The 19,605-nt window shown below is 38.6% G+C and overlaps 1 protein-coding gene across 8 annotated transcripts in view; it reads left to right on the top strand.

Annotated features, from left to right (window-relative positions):
- The window catches only part of HECW2 (HECT, C2 and WW domain containing E3 ubiquitin protein ligase 2), a 188,848-nt gene that overhangs the window by 121,266 nt on the left and 47,977 nt on the right, over nt 1-19,605 (top strand). For 7 of the 8 annotated variants that reach the window (XM_054830314.1, XM_054830309.1, XM_054830308.1 and 4 more), the window contains 7 exons: nt 2,809-2,884; nt 4,895-5,064; nt 7,597-7,739; nt 11,144-11,244; nt 12,771-14,111; nt 15,460-15,555; nt 19,371-19,521. In XM_054830314.1, coding sequence (XP_054686289.1) covers nt 2,809-2,884; nt 4,895-5,064; nt 7,597-7,739; nt 11,144-11,244; nt 12,771-14,111; nt 15,460-15,555; nt 19,371-19,521 — 2,078 coding nt within the window. Of the gene's footprint in view, nt 1-231; nt 288-2,808; nt 2,885-4,894; nt 5,065-7,596; nt 7,740-11,143; nt 11,245-12,770; nt 14,112-15,459; nt 15,556-19,370; nt 19,522-19,605 lie in introns of all 8 variants that reach the window. The other variant, XM_054830316.1, reaches the window with a different exon arrangement.

Genomic DNA, 19,605 nt, shown 5'->3' on the forward strand with positions numbered 1-19,605 from the left:
ACAGAAGAAAATGTATCACAGCTAATGAGCTTGACAGCCTCTGTCTTTAATATCAATTTATAAACTACAGACTGTAAGGTAGCCTGACTTTGAACAAAGAAAAATGTGCTTCTCAAAGTAACCCTTAAAATGGGCTGTGTGCTGTAGTGTATTGTTACTGAGAAGCAGAATGCTTATATTGGATGGAGAAACTGTTTGAACTTGTGTGTTTTCTTGACCTTGTCATACTAGCCACCAACATTTTTGAGATTCATTGCACAAAAGGACATCTGAACTTCTGTCTTTGGGTATGCATTTATTTACTTGGGAGCTATCTGAAGACCCGTCTTTTCAGAGTCATTGGTCAGTCTTGAGGGGTTAACCAGTTGTTCCTATTTAAATTTTTTGTTTTGAAAGGCTGCGCAGGGTCCTGGGTATTCTACAGAATTTACATTCCTACTAGAAGGTGTAATTTTATATAAACATTTTCGTTTGCGCTAGCAGTACAGACTTCCAGTAGTAGTGAGCTGTTAGTTTCTCTGATGAGAATGTCATATGACAGCTCAGATGAGACTTCCTAAAAATATCATATTGGGTCAGTTATATGTAAATGTATCTATTGTTATATGTTGTTAATACCTCACACAGTTTTCATGGTTTCGATGTTGAGGTGAAGCACTGTGTAGTAGAGAATACTTTGTTCACTTGGCACTGGTTGTGTCTGTTGCTACAGAAATGCTGTTCATGGAAGGGGTAAGAGAGTCATGACATGCCCACTCTTTTTTTTTTTTTTTTTTTTTTTTAAGCTGCAATAAGTTACCTGCTTACTTACAGTTTTTGCATTACATGGTTTGATGGGAGATGTGTTTCTGGTTTTCCTCATATTGATGGCATATCACACCAGGCATTTCAGTCCATCTTATTTTTGGATAAGCGACTAATATTCTGTTCTGTTCATTTGAACCAGTGGAAATGCAAGGGCTGATCTAGCATCGAGAAATACTGCGTTACACCAGATGAGAGCGCCTTTGTAGTACCAAAGTCTAAGCACGGATGCTGGGATGAAATTTTGTACTTGGCACAACAAGGTTGAAATTGCTGTTCAGGTCATAATGGAACAGGAAAGGGGTATATAGCAAAACCATGGAGGTGCTAGGGAACACTGTTACAATTCACTTTATTATAGCTGAATTGTGGGCAAATCCCTTTTTCTATAAAATGAAGTAATGATTAGCAATGTAAACAATATTCAGAGTCAGTGATGTAGCAGAAAAATAGGTATAGAATGAGGAAGGGCTTTTTGTTGATGAATGTTTTTAACAAGAAAACAACATATGTTAAAATAAGCCCCGAAGGGTACACTGAAACACATAACGTTCCCCTGGCCCTGCCTGGGCAGCGTCACCACCCATGGAGATGCACCTCTTGCTGCTTCCAGGGAATGTGTCTGTAGATGAGGGAACTCTGATCTGGCTGGAATTAATCCATTTCTTTTAATGCCCTCGTAATTTTACTACCAGCTGTCACCGCTTATGCATCTATATAAAGTCACTGGCGTAATGATGTCATGCCTGGTGAGAAAGTGATAGAGTTTTGAGCACTCTGGTGAGAAATGTCTTGCCCTGGGAACAGAGGTGCACTGAGGGAAGGGAATGGTGGCACTGGCTGGCATGGTGTGTTCCCTCACCAGACCGCTGAGGCCCATGGGGATGTCAGGCAGCAGCATCATTGCTGTTTATCACTTTGACCGCTTGTTATGTACAAAGTATTAGAGTTTTGTAATGGGATAAATTCTGTGTGTTTGCTAGTTCCTGTGAAATTCCAGTGTGCTTACTGATCATTGTGGGAAGTATTTGAAAGCTAATGATATTAAATAGCTTATAGCAATATAAAAAGCAATGATTACATACTTCACACATAGGTGTGTGAGGTTTTATTCAGCTTATTTTTTTTAATTGTTCAATTCATCAGATAACTTTCTGTTCTATCACTAGTCTTAATCCCCAGTGCCGTGTTTGGCTGAAGCTTTTTCATCAGGCTATGTCACCTCTTTTGCCTGGGAGTGAGTGCAGTGCCTACCTGGAGAAACATTTGACTTGAAAGATAGCTCCATTGATGTCTTCATGATAGATTATTCAGCTGGATGCACATCTGTGTCTCGAAAGACAAATTCTTCTGCTAGCTGAAAGAGCTAGACATTAATAAGACATTAATACATGAGAAACTTTTTATTTTGTAGTAGTGCTTTACTTAATGAGGGGTTTCAGTAGAAACCAAACCTGAAAATCTGTGAAGCACAAACTTTTAGACCACATCGATATTTAGATATCTGATGCACTTTTCTGTTTAAAACAAGCTTTTGTTCATAGATCTGAAGGCTTTTGTTAGTCTCTCTTTGATCTCTTTGCTTTTTTTGCTGCACAGTAAATTATCTATTTGTGGAAAGTGACAAAAGTTACACATGCTGTCACTGGCCAGATGGGTGCTTTGGTATGTATTACCAGTCCATACTGTTGATTTTATTTTACAAAAGTGAAGCACATAAGAAAATACAGTCTCCTTTTCTCCAATTAATAGTGTCTGCACGTGTATTAGCCTATACATGTTCTGTTCAGAAGATTCCAAGGACTGGTGTATTAGCATTGCGTGGCATAAATAATAGATATTTTCGTAGAAACAAATGCTGTAGCTTTGCTTGTCCATGGTAATAGGCAGTAGTTGGTCAGATTCTTCCCCTGCATGCCACCTTACAATTGCATTCTCATCCTCAAGAATATACAAAGCAGATGAAATGGTATATTTCATTTTTTTTTTTTTCCTCCTCTTCAGATGGGAGTAGAAGGCACGGATGAAGGTGCTTCTGGAGCCCAGCACTCTAGGAAGTTAGTCAGCTTTACCCTATCAGGTAAAAACCAACACTACTCTGTATTTTACAAATTATTGTTACCAAAAAAATTTGCTATTTTAAATAACTTCAAAGATAGAACACTTTTCTTCATTTAGCTTCTGTAGGAGCACACTCTAGTGGCTTGAAAGATGTCATTTCTTTAGAACTTCTGTTTGTTGAAAACAAGCCAGAATCATGAATCCCCAGGAGTGAAAGAAGTGGATTTGATGGATCGCAGCATGAAAAATTTGGAAAAATTTCCACTTTGCACAAGGGACAGTTCCTCAGACTGAAGAGTAGAAAACATAGCCTCTAAATAAAATGCAAGCTGGTTCCATCACTTTGAATTAGTAAAAAAGCAATGGCTGCAAATGGTGGTTTAGAAAGGAAAAAAATATTTACTTGTAACAGAGCTAGGCTGTCACTACAGCAAAATAGCTGTAGGGGTACAGTCTACCAGCTTCACTTGTTTTGATTAGCACTTTATTCCACAGGAAGTCTTGTGTGAGAGTAAAGCATATTAAGCTTGAGCAAAGACAGAAACAATTTGCTTCTGAACCTTCTGAGCTGACAATGAAAAACATTTAGAGATTGTAGGGGTAGAGCAGGGAAAAAAACCCTGCTTTTTGAAATTGTCTTGCAGCAGTTATCTGGGATAGAGCTGACAGGTTGTATAGAATCATAGAATCTTTAAGGTTGGAAAAGACCTCTAAGATCATCAAGTCCAACCGTCAACCCAGCACCACCATGTCTAGTAAACCATGTCCCGAAGTGCCATGTCTATGTGTTTTTTGAACACCTCCAGGGATGGTGACTCCACTACCTCTCTGGGCCGCCTGTTCCAATGCCTGACCACTCTTTCAGTGAAGAAATTTTTCCTAATATCAAATCTAAACCTCCCCTGACGCAACTTGAGACCATTTCCTCTTGTCCTTTCGCTAGTTACCTGGGATGAGACCAACACCCACCTCACTACAACCTCCTTTGAGGTAGTTGTAGAGAGCGATAAGGTCTCCCTTAGCCACCTCTTCTCCAGGCTAAACAACCCCAGTTCCCTCAGCCGCTCCTCATAAGACTTGTGCTCCAGTCCCTTTACCAGCTTCGTTGCCCTTCTCTGGAGTATACGTGCTGCTGAAGCGAGCACATGGAGTACTATAAAAATAATTGTTTTGTGAATTCTGAAAAGCCTATTGTGTTTAATAGAAGGTTGTGACTCTGAATTCATTTTGAAAGGTGTATTGACTGACAGGTCTGTAAGGTATTTCCCATAATGTTTTTTGGTTGCTCATTTACACATGCAAAGTTGTTGCTTTGATAAAAAAATACCTCTTTTTTTTGTTCTTCTTGAAGCTTGCACTATTGTTAAAGTCTCTAGGCATAAGAATATGCACCTGAAGAAATTATTATTTATTGTTGCAAGTCACAAGGGCTGCAGTACTGAGGTTTCCCTAGGAAGAAGGAAGCTTTTTCAGAAAACTTTGCCTCCTTTTAGGTGAGATAGGTTATCTTCTAAGTTGGGAGAAAGTGTGCCTAATAGTCCAGAGCAACCTTGATAATGAGTATTTGAAGTTATGTTTATCAAAGTCTCAACTTTGGGAAAGTGTGAGTTCACTACATTACCTTCTGTACAGTTTTTTTTATCTTAGCCACTTCCCCTTCCCCAGAAACAGAGCAAGTACTGTGTGATAGTTTTTTGTGGTTTTTTGGTTTTTCTTTTTAAAAGTGGAAATACCTTACATATTGAGAAAAACATTTGTGGGTGAGTTACAAGTTCATACTGGAGGCTGAAATGTAAATGAGGATGTTGCTACCTTTCCTCCCTATATTCTCTTGGGAAAATACTTGACTTCCTGCTTTAACTGTCTTCTGTACACTCGATCCAGTTAACGTATGAGTAATTTTAAGTTGCTTTATTTAGTAGTTTATGGTGAATTGATTTCCTGGGTAATATTTTAGGAATGCTGTACTTTGTGAACTAGCTTTAATTTACTCAATTCCTTTTTCCTTCCTTCTTGTTTTGCTTTATAGATATTAGGGCAGTTGGACTTAAAAAAGGCATGTTCTTCAACCCTGATCCTTATTTAAAGATGTCCATTCAGCCAGGCAAGAAAAGTACGTTTCCTACATTTGCTCATCATGGCCAGGAAAGAAGGTCGACTATCATCAGTAACACAACTAATCCTGTTTGGCACAGAGAGGTAATGTGTCCCTTTTGAGAGCCGTCTGCCAGCTGATGCAGTGTACCAGGCTTGTATTTTCTTTTTATGCCTTAGTCCTTAGTCTCTGAAGGCTGAGAGCTTATTTTGTAGCTAGTTATTTAAACTGACACAGAAATTGTAGTAATTTTAGGAACCCTGTTGTTGGATAGAAACAACTATCATCTGCATATTTAAGCTGCACTGCTGTGAGGTTTTCATTCTCTGCTAACGAGAGGCAACAGCCCTGCAGATTTCTTGAAATTGCAAAAATAAATTAATGAAAATGGATTATATGTTGTGAGAAGACTCTTTAAGAAAAGGTGCAATAAGTGAGCATTTATGCTCAGTGATTGCAACAACTGTTCATTTGAAAGTGATATTCTCATTGTGCATGGCAGGTGGCAAGCTTTCAGTTTTGTCAGGCAGAGGGGATGCTCCTTGGTGTAGCCTCCATACACACTGCTCTAGGAAGGAAAGCCCAGGGAGACGTTACAGCACCACTCAGCAAGGGGGGCGGAGGGGAAAAAGCGGTTTGACAGACACCAGTTTTCCAGATATGTTTATATTGGGTAAGCTGTGCAGGTCTCAGAGAAGGAACTCGGTCCCACTGCTGTCTTTTGAGCACAGAAGAGCCAGAGTGTGCCTTTGAAGATAAATGTTTATGTGGGGAACAAGGTATGAATACTGACACAAGTCCATAACCCTTTCAGGACTGGTGAGCAGCGTTCTTGATCTGCACCTGTTTTCTAATGAGCAGATGCCTGTACTATGTTTGATTAATGTTAATGTGTTCTTTAGGAAGATTGGAAAGTTGAGTGGGATTTGGAAAACGTTCCCACAAATCATAATCGAACCAAACAAGCAGTAAATCAGAACAGAGCATGGCCAGCATTAGCACTGCTCTGGGGTGCTTGGTTGTGGGAAAGACTGTAGATGTGTAGAAGTCTTAAAATATTTAAAAAAAAAATCAGAGTTCTAATGTCTAAATTGATTATTCATCTTTCTGTCTGTCCATCCATCTATCCAGTAGATCTAAAGAAAATCTACTCTTGTTTTTCCTCTTTTTTTCTCCTCCAGTTCTCCTTGGTTTTGAAGCTTATTAGAAAAGTGCTAATGTTCACTGGTGCACGCATTATATCAGCTTGCTTTAACTGCTGTATCTTCCCTGTAGCAATGCTCTGACGACAGCAGCTTATGATCCCATTACACATGCTGTCCTAGTGGTGCAGAATTGATCCTGTTTTACATCTACTCTTTTCTGCAAAATAATTTGCAATTTTATAGCAAACTGAGAGTGACAAATTTTTAAATTCTGTTTATCACAGGAACTCAGCTCTGACAGTTGCCCAGCATGAGAGTGTGGTTTTATTCCTGACCCAATTTAAGTGCTGTTTTTGAATATATTTAGCTGATGTCTACAGCTGGACTGGAGAGTTGTTCTTCATTTGTTCCTTGTTCAATACATCTTTAGTTCTGTAGCCAGATGCGTATTAGGCATTGTACTCAGGTTGCAATTTGCTCAGAGGTCTTAAAGGTGGCAGATAGTAAAAGTATACCCAGATGACCTCGGCTTTTCTGAGTAGGTTATACCGTACTTTTTGTTTATTTGAAATCTCTTAAAATCTAGCGGAAAAGTAAAAATCTTTGGTTCCTAAGAGAATTTGTTATCGCACTGTGTGTATGTGTGTCTGCCAACATGCCTGCCCATGTTATTTGCTCTGTACCACTTCTGAATCTTTTGGCCATCTTCAGGCGGACTTGACAGAGCAGCACAGATCTCAAAGATTAAGTATTCATGAGCTGCATGAAAATTGATGGTGGGCTGAAGAGACTAACTGCAATAGTGTTCCCTCGTAGGGAAAGGTGGAAGAATGATCTTACTAGACATAAATCTTTTATAAATGAGCATCATGTTGTGTAAAGGGTCCAAGTGCAGAAAAAGGTTCTGTTGGAGCTTTCTGAGAACTTTGGGGCAAAAATCTATAGAAAATTGTCCTCCTTTAGTTACAGTGCTCCTGAAAATACTGTATATACGTTGCTCTTTCGACTTCCTGTCATGCACACAAAAAATTAGTGCAAAGTGTGGTGTTGGAAGGGGAGTTCACTAAGCACAGCCTAGAGCGAGACACTTTCCTCCTTCCTCCTGCATTCACCTGGCTACTCCTCTGTAACCTGATAGAGTACAGCAAGGATTCCTTCTCTTTTTACTTTCTACTATGCATATTGAAGCAAGCACTAGGATACATTGCTTTCTCCTTTCTGATGTAGACCATGAAAGTGCTTTTATCCAGCGCAGTTTCTTACTGAGCAATTATTTTCAAGCAACAGTAAAAGGGTATGGGTTTCCTGAGAGGCTAGTTATATATGCAAAAATTCTGTGCTTAATAAATGAAGTTGACATTATTTTGCAATATGGAAATTGCTGTCATCAGTCATTGCTTTTGGAGTTCACTGCATGCTAGAAGTGATTATGTACATACTATCTGAATAAAGGTGTATTGATATGGTGTCAAATATGTTCTTTCCTTCCAGAAATATTCTTTTGTTGCACTTCTAACAGATGTCCTGGAGATTGAGGTTAAAGACAAATTTGCCAAGAGTCGTCCAATCATCAAGCGCTTTCTTGGGAAGTTAACCATACCAGTTCAGAGACTATTGGAGAGACACGCAATTGGGTAAATTAATACATTCTTAATGCTGACTTCTGTTGATCAGGGAGACTCAGCATCTAGGATGCTGGTGCAGAGCAGCCTTTCTGGCTTACTGGCACAGATCAGCGAATTTCTACTGCATCTGTAATAAGAAACTTAGTAGGAATTTTAATAGTGTTATTGTCTGACTGGAAGATGTCAGTGTTTCTAACCCTGTTCTGAATGCATGTGCCCATGTTTGTGTATATGTGTGTCTATAATTGGTTCTCAGCGTAATTTCTTTACACAAAAAATATTACCCTTGCAAAAAATGTTACCCTCTGCTAGTCAAGAAGCAAGGTATTACCACAATACTACATGATTGTGTGCAAATTTTTTAGAAGAAGCAGATTTTGTCTCACTTCTTTTTAGACGTCAAGTATTTTTAATTGTCAGTTTAACAATCCGAAATTTAATATCTGTTCAGCTAATTGGCCAGAACTGTAAGGCTGTGACTCCTTATTTTTCAGAGTGCTGGTGATACTAAGCAGTTAAAATTGCCTTTTGCTATGAATAGTGCACCAATGCGACTCAAAATTCACCTGTTGTGCTATTTTAAAAAAAATCTGTTCACTTTTTGATAGCTAACTGCTACAGTATAAAGATGCGAGTCGCTTAGAAACTTTTAAGATCTTTTAGACTTCATGATGGTTGCTGGAGGGGACTATGGTATAGTCAAGTGGATGATCCAGCAAGGCCTTCGTACAGCCATGTGCGCTTAGAAGGGCCTGAGACTTAGTAATTAGGCTCTGTGATACACTGCAGATGTGAAGCCAATGGTTGCAAGTGATGAAGCAGTGTGTGCAAAAATACAATTTTACATTTAAGATGAAGCAGTAATTATAGAGTATATTCTTTTGTTAACATCTTTACAAGCTTATACGCTGTATTTGGCAAATTAGAAAAAATAATTCCTTGACAGACAGTGGGAGGAACTGAATTATTCAAGTGTGTTTTGTATAGGACCTAACTCAAAATCTGCTAAAGTTAATGTGTCTCCATTAACTTTAAAGGGCCACTGGACGAGGCCCACGAGGAATGATGGCAAAATAAATGCATATATTCTTCCCTGAAAGTTAAAGGGCATGGTAGTATCATCACGCTTTTGCACAAAAAGCAGGATATAAACAACTGGCCTCCTTTTTCACAGATATTCCCATCAAAGTAACAAGTTCCATAAATGGAGAAAATCAAATTCAAATTGAAAACAGTTTTCAGCTTTAAGTTTCCAAAGTGGTGGTTACACTGGTAAGTAAAGTAAGAATAAAATTTTAAGAGTAGCTTAAAATTTTGATGATGTCTTCTGATACAGAATTTACTTAACAAAAAGAAAAAAAAAAAGCCTGCCCATTTATTTTTAAGTGGTATCCAAGAGCAGTTCAGGTGTATATACAATCTAATTTTTCTAAGAAATGCTTCATCTTTGAGTTTCAACAAATTGTGATAAGTTGAGCAAGCAGCTTTTTCTAATAAATTTGCACACTGGTAGACACTCAAAAATAGCACCGTGATACAGACTGGTTTCAAAACCTAGTCAGGGTGTTCATTTCCATGCTAAACCCCAAAATGTTTTTCTGCTAGTACTGTGAGGTCTGTAAATTACCCATTTGCTCTGTTCATCAGTTCTTGTCTATGTTTTTTCAAACTAATATTCTGGAAGACATTTCCTGTTGTTGGTTTTGGTTTTTTTTTCCCTCTCCATACTTCAGTTGATATATAGTTGATATATCAAATCTTTTTAGGAACGGAAGGGCTGTATAATAAATATGTAGCAAGAATACAGGTAAGCATTCAGCCATATTGCTGTTAAAACTGACATTAAAGCAGTCTTACAGATATTTCTGCCTCTTCATCCGTAACTTATTTGTCCATTTACAGCTTTTGTGTGCCAATCAGTTGTCAGAGTTCCTTTTTCCTAGACATTGTAAAGACAGACAACATTTCACCAGAAGATTTGCAAAGGAAAGGAGTGGTTAATATAGGCGTGAAGTAGAAATGTACCAATTGTACAATCAACTGCTAATTCTCTTTTATTTTGTTTTTGGTCAACCAAGTAAAGCATCTTCACTTTCTTCTTTTTCGTTTTGGTGGAGTCAAGGATAACTGAAATCCTCTACTGGATTAACATGTTAAACTTGAAAAATTACATTACAAAGTCCAAGGACTTACATATGCTGAACTTGTCCTTCCCTGTATTAATGATCAGTATTAATGCATGAAGAGGTGAAGTCCAGAACCAGCCATTTTTTGACAGACTGCGCTAAAATTCTGCCTGGCTTTTAGCCGTCAGCATAGCTTATAGGTTTGTGTAACAAAATGGCCAAGTGGCTTTAAATTTCATGGAAAATATGATAAATGAGCATGAAAACACCCCGAGTCTAGCTGAGAATTGTAATTGGAGTACAGAGTGATTAATCTGTTACAGGTCCTGGAGACACAACTATAATAACTCAATGTACTGCGGCCCATAGAGCAACATGGGAGGCTGCTTTGCCTTACATTGTCCTCTCTGGACTTTTTTTGCTAAAAGTTAATATTGGATGCAAACTGCTGCAGCTTATTTCAGTAATGACCTTGCATTCATTTCAGTCTGTCATATTGCAGTAGGAGTGCTTCCAGTAAGGAAGAGGTGTTTATACCAGTATAAATCTATTTGCATAAATAGAAATAGTTTCCTATGGGAGATCTTCAGCAGCCCCCTCCTTTCTCTTCAGCTGTCCCAGCTGTGCTGAGGGAGGCTGGGGCTGTGAAATCTGGCTGTGCCTAATACGAATGTATAGCGTAGGATCTGATCCTAAGTCTCAAGCTGATACAAGTGCTTAATCAAATCTGAGTCCCACTAAATTCAGTAACCCTTAAGAATGTATTTGAAGTTAAATCCGAGCATTAATAGCTTCTCTAAATAGGAATGCAGAAGTGCTTTATTAAATGAGAACTAAAATGTGAAGAAACTGTCTGGGAATTCTGTGTATAGTAAAAACCACAAGGGGGCAGAAGGTTTTAAAAAATGAAAGGTTTTGTTAATTATAAAACATATTTTGAGTTGGGGGAAGGAGACGGTTTGGGGAAGGGTGATTCTTTGCAGTTTGATTTCTTTAGGACTTAAGAGATTTAGGGATGTATAAAAATTGCTGGGGCACAGACTTTATTTGGAAATGATCAAAAGTAGTTTGTTAGGCTGTCTTATCTGTTAACTAAAGGTATTTTACACCATTGTTGGTATTTGTGCTTTTCCATACAGGATAGAGCATGTGGCTGATTTTAAGATGCTAATAGAAATTATCTTCTATCACGCTGACTCTTACCTGGTAAGAGTCTCTGATACAGAATACTGGTAAAATAAAACCAGCTAAAATTTAAAAACCCCTCCAATATCTTTGTTTTTGCAGAGACCAGGTTCTCAGTTATAATCTTGGCAGAAGGCTCCCAGCTGATCATGTAAGTGGATATCTCCAATTCAAAGTGGAAATCACATCTTCTGTTCACGAAGGTGAGAATTTGTCAATGATCTGGATCTCCAGATAGTTGTACAGCAAGAGTTTCTTTGTACTTTTATTTCTAGGATTTTCTGTGATAATATACTTTCTCATTTGTGTACAGTACCTCTATTATAGATTTTTTTCTATTGGGATTCAAAGTTTAGATATGTCAGGATTCAGAGACTGTAATTTCGAAACAACAACACTTATCATATTGTTTTCCTATTTTGTTAGATAGATTTTAAATGAATCTGCTTATGAGTCTCATTTTATGGGATAGATTGGGTAATCAAATTCATTGTTTCGCTTCACTCTAACATCTTCACTCTGTAAACAACTTTGGCTGAGATAAGCAGTTGCAAGTAAGATTTCACCTGTGCTCTCCTCCTCTGCTAGCGTACATGCAGATCACTCTGTCCTGCCCTTCTACAGGACTCTGTCCTGCTTAGAACCAAGAATATAGAATATCTGTTACAGTTATGAAAATACATGCTTCCATTAGGCACTTTTATTTCCTTTTTTTCTTGTTCTGTAGGCACCTAGCAGAACATGGCTGGTACAGTTATATGTTTATCACATCATGTGTGTCTTTTTACATGTTTTTGATCTTAGATTCTCCTTCATTAGACTTGGTATAATCTCTTAGAATTAGATATTGCTCTGTCTTTTAACTTGATACAACCCTTCTGCCTTTTTTGTAGACATGTAGTCCTGTATCTCAGTATTATTTTTGCTCTGTCACTGTTAAAAAAAAATGCTTGTCTTCAGTCCTGTTTGTTGCCAGGTACTCACAGACTTCACTGTTAAGTTTTTGCAGATGTTTACAGACACTTACATCTAGATTATTCAACTCTGTGCCTGTTTAATTCCTATGTGGGGAGTTACCATCTTATCTTTCAAATGAGATGGCTTATCTTCATTTCCCTTTTATATGTATTACCATAGCATACCTAATATGTCATGAACTCTACTTGGGTTGATTGCCATTCTTCACAGTGGAAAAGTCCTATAAATTAACTCAAAATAAATGTTGTGTATATAAGTTGATATCTGTACACAATTTGTGATTCCTCATGTGATCGCAGGTGCTGGTTTGCATGCTGCTAAGGGTGTAATGACAACTGGTGTCAGTGACTGGCTTTGTGTAAATCCCACTTTTAAATATGAGATGCACGCTGTAGAAAACTGGTTCCTTGGTTGTGAGGCTGGTTTTACTAACAGCTTGGCAAGATGCTTGGCAGTGCTCTGTCTTTTGAAGGCAAAATGGGAGTCATTTTAGTCATACTTCACATCCCTTAAACTTTTTATATCCTACAAAATAGTTTAGACTTATACAGAGAAAATTCTGTATTTATTGTTATAATGCTGTAGATACCTCTGTTGTTTTAAGTGTATTTTCTTCCCTTGGTTATCTGATTGAAATAAGCAAACATCTTGAAAGATGTGTATTTTTATATCACTTCTGTGAGGCAGACAAAGTAGAATGAGCTGTCTGTTGCTGCATTCTGTTTCACATTGAGTCTTTGTGTGTCTGCAGATGCTTCACTGGAAACAGTTGGCACTTTGTTAGGAGTGAACTCTGTAAATGGAGACTTGGGAAGCCCCTCCGATGATGAGGACATGCCAACAGGACATCACGATACATCCACAGTGTGTTCCAATGGTCCAGTCCTCGAGGAATCTTCTGGAGAAGTAATCCTGAGACACCCTTTAAGGACTAGTACAACTCTGGAAACGGACCAGGATGAGTTGACCTCTGGTGCTTCAAGATCATCACCTACCAGAGGTCGCCAGGACTCACTAAATGACTATCTGGATGCAATAGAACACAATAATCATCCCAGACCTGGGATGTCTGCCTGTGGTGAGCGTCCACGTGGAGCCTCTCCAAAACTGAGGAGTAGCTTCCCTACTGACACAAGACTTAATGCTATGCTTCACATTGACTCAGATGAAGAGGAACATGAGCTACATCAAGACCTGGGTTTTCCATCTTCCTTGGAAGACGGTGGTGGTTTGGTAATGCTTAATGGTGCTACAAGAAATGTTGAAAGAAATGGTTTAAGTTACTCATCAGATCAGGTAATGCAAGGGCCTGCAGAGAATGAAAACGTTTCAGCCTCTGAAGCTCCTTTGCCATCAACTGATGACCAGCAAGAGACCCTCCCAGAGCTGCCACCATCACAGTTAGCAGGAGGTGAAAGCCTGCAAGGTTCTCAAAGTGAAGCACCAGCAGACCAGGCTGGCAGCGAGTCATGTGCTGCTCAGGAGGCAGAGCAGCCTCCTAGCAGTGCAGACGCAGGAGCTGCCGATGCTGCTGCTGGGAGCAGAAGGGGCGTTAGTGAAACAGAATCCATTGACCAAGGGTCTGAACCTTCCCAGATGTCATCAGAAACTGAGCAGAGTGACCCTGCTCGCACAGAAAGCGTCAGTGAGGCTAGTACCCGGCCAGAAGGGGAGAGCGACGTGGAAGGGGCAGACAGCTCTTGCAACGAAAGCGCAACTGTGCGACGTTCCTCAGTTGAAATGCGGTGTTCTTCTTTTGAAAGTGCCAGGTTTCCTGAGACTCCAGCCTTTTCTTCTCAGGAGGAGGAAGAGGGAGCTTGTGCCACTGGTGCAGCTAGAATTGAGCCAGGTGCTGAAACACAGGAGTCTGCAAGTACTTCTAGCTCTCTACCTGCAGTACAGTTACCTCAGGAGGAAGTACAGGAGGCTGAGGCAGGAGAATTACAAGACCAAGAGGAAGCAGAAGAAATCTGGCAAAGAAGAATAAGCCTGCAGGCGGCAGCTGCCAATAGCCAGTCTCAGGAGGAAGAAATTGAAGGAGCCCAAGCAGCTTGTGAGGGTGCCACAGCACAGGTTGAAGGAGCTACTGGAGGTAATAACTGCAGGAGGCACTTGAGAAAGTGACCTTTCTGCAGCCAGTAAAACTTATTAAAAAAATTAACATCTGAAAATAAAGATCTTCATTTCTCAATTTCATTATCTTTCAAGATTTTTTTTTTTTGTTCCTTTGAGATTTATTTCCTTCTTCAAGAGACTCCTGGGGTTTTTGATTTAACAAAAAATCAAAACTGAAATACCCAAGATGTATTTATTTTGAAACTGGATATATTTTAATTCTTGAGAGAGTAATGAGAAGGAGGATGAAGAACAATTCCATAGTATTACCCTGCATGCTAATCAAAATGGTAATGGAGGGAAATAGTCCCAAAACTATGGAATGCAAACTAAAATTTATATTTGGGTCTTTTCTTTGGTGTATTTATAGGGGGGGAGAAAATATATTCATATATTAGCATTAAAACATACAGGTAATCAAAAGAAGGGGGGGGGGAAGAATCATTATTTAGTCACACATCAGGCTGTTTATCTTCCCTTTCCCAGTCCCTTATCTGTGTAGATACATCCTATCACAGCTGGAACCATGGGAGGAGAGGAATGTGTTACTCAAGTTAACACTGAGAAACTTTTGCCAATATTTTAGCAGTCGAGAATTTTGTGTCTTACTAAAATCAATGAAAGTAGAAATGTGTCCCTAACAGATTGTTTCCAAGCACATTTCACAATGGATTATCCATTCAATTTCTTCAGAGATTGACATGGATCTAATCAAGTGGGTGCAATCAAACTGGTTTTCCAAATGTGTCTCTTTCATAACATTTCAAAAGTTTTGGGATCTATTAATTTCTCTTCTTCATAACAGCTCTTTGATTTGGAAAGAATAATTTTGGTATGTATTTCAAATACTGTCAATATGTTCTTTTATGCAATTTTCTAGACATTTGGGACTCTCTTTTTATGAGGTGTCAGGTTGCACTGTGTTTTGCAGACCAGTGTGGCAGCAGGAAGGAAGGTCAATGGACAGTTTCACCTCCCACTCTTACAGCAGATTTCTGTGGTGGCCAGGTAGAACTTTGTCCTTGTCCCTTGCTGGGATATGGCTCTGGCACACGCTGTTGTTTGTGTGCCCTGTTTTCTGCTGGTCACAGGTGGATGCAGCACGTCCCAAGAGGTGACATTTTCAGGACCAGGAAAGCAACACATCCCAGAGAAATCACTTACCTGGAACTGTAGACATAACTTGTTTTGTCCCCAAAAATACATGACTATTAGATACGTCCTAAAATATCGAGCTCCTGCAGAAGTTTTAGCATATCTTTTTCACATTAGAGGCAACTCCCCACATTGACTGAAAAAATAATTTGTGGGCATTTTGATTCCAGGTTCTCAAGCCAACGGCCATCAGCCCCTGAGGTCGCTGCCTTCAGTACGTCAGGATGTTAGCCGGTACCAGAGAGTGGATGAGGCTCTACCACCAAGTGAGGTTCTTCATATTTTAATTGGGGGATAGGCTGTCTGCTTCTCATTACTGAGATCTCATTACATTTCTTTTTTTAAATGTGAGAACTGAGAATGAACAGCTGAGAAGTTCTAAGTGAGCTGTGATGATGATGAAGTCTAGTGCTGTTTTGTAAAAGGCATTGTGCTTAGTCTGCAAACTATCAGGATGTGTTATGATAATTATACCTGGTGTATACAGACTTGCTAAGTGACATTTGCGGAGAAGCAGGAAGGCATGGTGCTGCCTTTTCAGTATGCAACACATGAGTAGGGAGGTGAGGTGATACGCTGTATGAGACACTTGGAGTGAAAGGTGTCAAGCACTCTGAAATCTCTGAATACTTCCTGTATGGTGATGATTTACAAAGAAATATATAACATCTCTAATCTCTGCAGAGTATGTGAAAGGTGTCTGTGTTTTCTTTGTATTTTTGAGGCAGTGTGAAGACTTTCTGAATTAAAATAAACATGGGTATTAAGCAACAGCTCTATTACTTTAAAGAAGTCAGGAATTCAGACATTTAGATAAAAAGAATAGATCCTTATTTCACACTACGGAATGAGACTGTGTTTGTAATTGGAGAGCGTAACTGGAAGGAGCCTGATAGCAGAACACAGATATAACTGTGTATTGGAAAGCCAGTGTGATGAGAAGATTTTGCTCCCTGCTGCTTCTGTTATAATCAGCACATATAACAAATTAGTCCTGCGTGCAGATACTAAAGTTAATCAACTGCCACCTCAATAAACCAGTATTATTTTTTACAAAACTGTGCCTGGGAGACATATTTCAGTTGCATTTTTACCACTTTTCATACTGAAAAAGACAGAGAACATTATGGGAAATACTCAGAGATCAGTGTAGTAAAAGAGAAACGCATAGAGCTAGCTTCAATAGTACCATAGTTTATACGTAGATGGCTTTCTGTGTTTCAGAAGCAAACTATACACTACTTGGAAAAACTATTGGAATGTTAATGGAAAAGGTTTGGCTGTGTGGTAGTCCAACATTTATGACATTTGCCAGTATTTTACAGAGTCATGTATGGGCATGCATATATACATTGCCCCTTTACAATTAAAGCCCAATGCAATCTTTATGTAGATCATTCATTTACTAATGTGAATAAAATCTTAAATACTAATTGTTGTCTAGATTCAATTTTTCTCTCCAAAGCTCTTCTTTTGAATATGTAACAGTTTTAATATTTTAATAATGAAAAATTAGAGAAAACATTTAGAATACGATTTTGAGTGATAAACTAATTTCTTTGTAATTTAGGTTGTATTCTATTTGTTGTTTCACCAGAATCTGAAACTAAGAAAAATAGGTGTATTTCTTTCAATTGTGTGTAGGTTAAGTTAAAGAACAAAGGAACTGAAATATTTCTCTAACATTTCTGCCTATAACATGCAACATTATGCTCCAATTCTTACATTCCTAGGGAAAAATCAACAAATAAGCCTGACCACACAACCCTGATGAATTACAGTTTTGCAATTTAGCAAGCTAAGTTATTTGTAAGACGTTTGACTAATGGAAGATATCCTTGTCCATCATAACACTGATGCAGGTGCTTTACTTTAGAAGCCATTGCCCAAGTGTTTAAACTTGTGTATTTAAAATTGAATGCAGGCAAAATTGTTTTTCTTCTGCAAGACCACATTACAGAAATGGTGACTGTGTGCCAGAACTGGACATACAATCACCACAAGAAAAATCTCAACTATTATACAGTGGTTTAGGGTTTGACATTTAAGCAGAATAATGAATTCATGAATTTAAACTGGTTTGGGTTTTTTGTTTTGTTTTGTTTTGACTTTTTTTCCCAATGAATAATTCTCTTCCGTGTGTTGTTTTGTTTCCAAACTCTGGTTAAAAATTTTGAGTATTTTTATTTCATCAGAAGATAGTACTTTTTTGAAATGGGACCTTTGCACAGGAACATCTGTTTCAATAATTTTTTTCTTCTTAAAAATCAAAATGTTTTTCAGACAATGTTGAAAAGTTTCACTTTGCTTTTTTGAGATATAAATGAAATTTTTTTTAATAACTTTCAAATGTGTTATATTTTGAATAGCAAATATAGTGATTACACCATATGCTTTGCATTCATGTAATTTTGTTTATTTTTAAACTTGTATTTTAATTAAATTTAATTAAATTTACAGTATAATACAAAATTTTGCATTGTTTCTCCTGGAATTGAAATTTGTTCCTTAAACAGTTCTCATTATTCCTATCCTATTGTGCTGCTTTTTTTTCTTCCTCTGAGCTTACTTTCCTGCATAGCTCTTGTTCACACTAGGAATGCTTTAAAGACTAATAGGCTGTTTTGATTGTGCATCATAAAGAGAGAAGAGTAATTTGCATTGTGGCCAGCTAAAACACACAGCTGTCGTGCAGAGATGACACAATGAGTTTATCTCAAAACCTGCCTTTCCTCCCTCTTTGTGAGTCAACTCAGGCCCTACAGTGTAATGCAGCGAGCCACTTGGCTGCCTCCAAGAGTTGACAGGAGTTACAGCATGCATACAGTAACAAAGCCTGAGGTTTTAAGACTGTCAGTATTAAATCCTTTACAGTAGATTTTAGTTCTCCTTCTGTGCTGTCAAGATGCTTTTATGCCCTTTCCTTGCGGAGCGGCGGTCATTTAGGATTGGTTGCTTGCCAGTGGTTTTTAAAATGTTACTGCCATGACTGATGTTTCCACCTAGACTTGCAGTGTAGAAAGTCTCTTCTAGAAACCTTCTGAGATCTCAAAGGCTGTTTTTCAACTGACGTGCTAAACGGTTTGCACATTGTCTGTGGTTGCTAGCGCCCAAGAATCAGGCACATCTGTTTCTGTATGTGAAATATCTTAATATTTTATTTTATTATTACATGGCTCCCAGCCATGATCAGTGTCTTGGTATCTAGTCCATTTTATAACCAGTTATTAGGCAGACAGTGTTTGTGACCCAAAAACCTTAAGAACTAGGGCCTAGGTGTTGTGATGCACCTGGTTTCTGCTGAGTACTGAGAAGTCAGATGTGGTTAGGGAAAGGTCCCAGTGCCTTCATCTCTGCTCTCCTGGTGTGTTTTCCATCGTGTAGACTTCCAACATTGTCTGTAGCTTGTGTCACAAAACCAGTGGACAGCATTATAGTTACCGCTTGCACAAGAAGTTGAATTTGCTATGATATTTGCAGAATCAGCAATTCTGGAACATGCATTTAGTATATGAAGGCGTTTGATTGTTATAATTGTCCATCTTTTCTGGCAAGTCTTTATCATGGGCACATGTAAACCCAGGAAGAGTGCTGGCATCTGTTTTATTACTGCTACTATTAGCTGGGGAAAAACAATGACAAGTGTCAAGCTTTGCAAGGTTTTTGATACTTATCCATTGGCCTTTTGCACTGGAACAAGCCTCAGAAACTGGGTCTTGAATTACTTCAGTCCAAGAGAATTAGACTAAGTAACCTGTTTTGGGTTGTGATTTTTTTTCAATTTTTTTTTTTTTCTCTGGGACAATTACTGGTTAGTGGGAAATAGAATAAAGAAAGGCATAGAAATATTAGATATGGATTCCACAGAACTTTTAACTACAGTGGGAAATTTGATTTATGGGATAAAATAGGGAAAACCCACCTCTCTTAACCCTTCAGTAAGAAAGTTCTGTGCAGAAGTCATCCTGTAAAGGAGAAACAGAAACTTGGAACAATAGATCCAGTTACAAAAGTGACAGAGCTAAAATAAATAAGTAAACCCCAAGCCCTCCATAGTTCACACTTTTTTATTGCTACTTAGACTGGGAGGCTCGAATTGACAGCCACGGACGGATTTTTTACGTGGACCACGTGAACAGGACAACGACATGGCAGCGACCCACAGCACCCCCAGCCCCACAGATTCTCCAGAGGTCAAATTCCATACAGCAAATGGAACAGCTGAATCGCCGGTAAGAATTACCCTTGTTGTTTGTGAATTGTGTGCTTGCAAAACTGCATTCACCATTGTAAGACTGAGTATGAAGACAGGGTTG

The sequence above is a fragment of the Grus americana genome, chromosome 6 (assembly GCF_028858705.1).
Source record: "Grus americana isolate bGruAme1 chromosome 6, bGruAme1.mat, whole genome shotgun sequence".
Taxonomy (NCBI): domain Eukaryota; kingdom Metazoa; phylum Chordata; class Aves; order Gruiformes; family Gruidae; genus Grus; species Grus americana.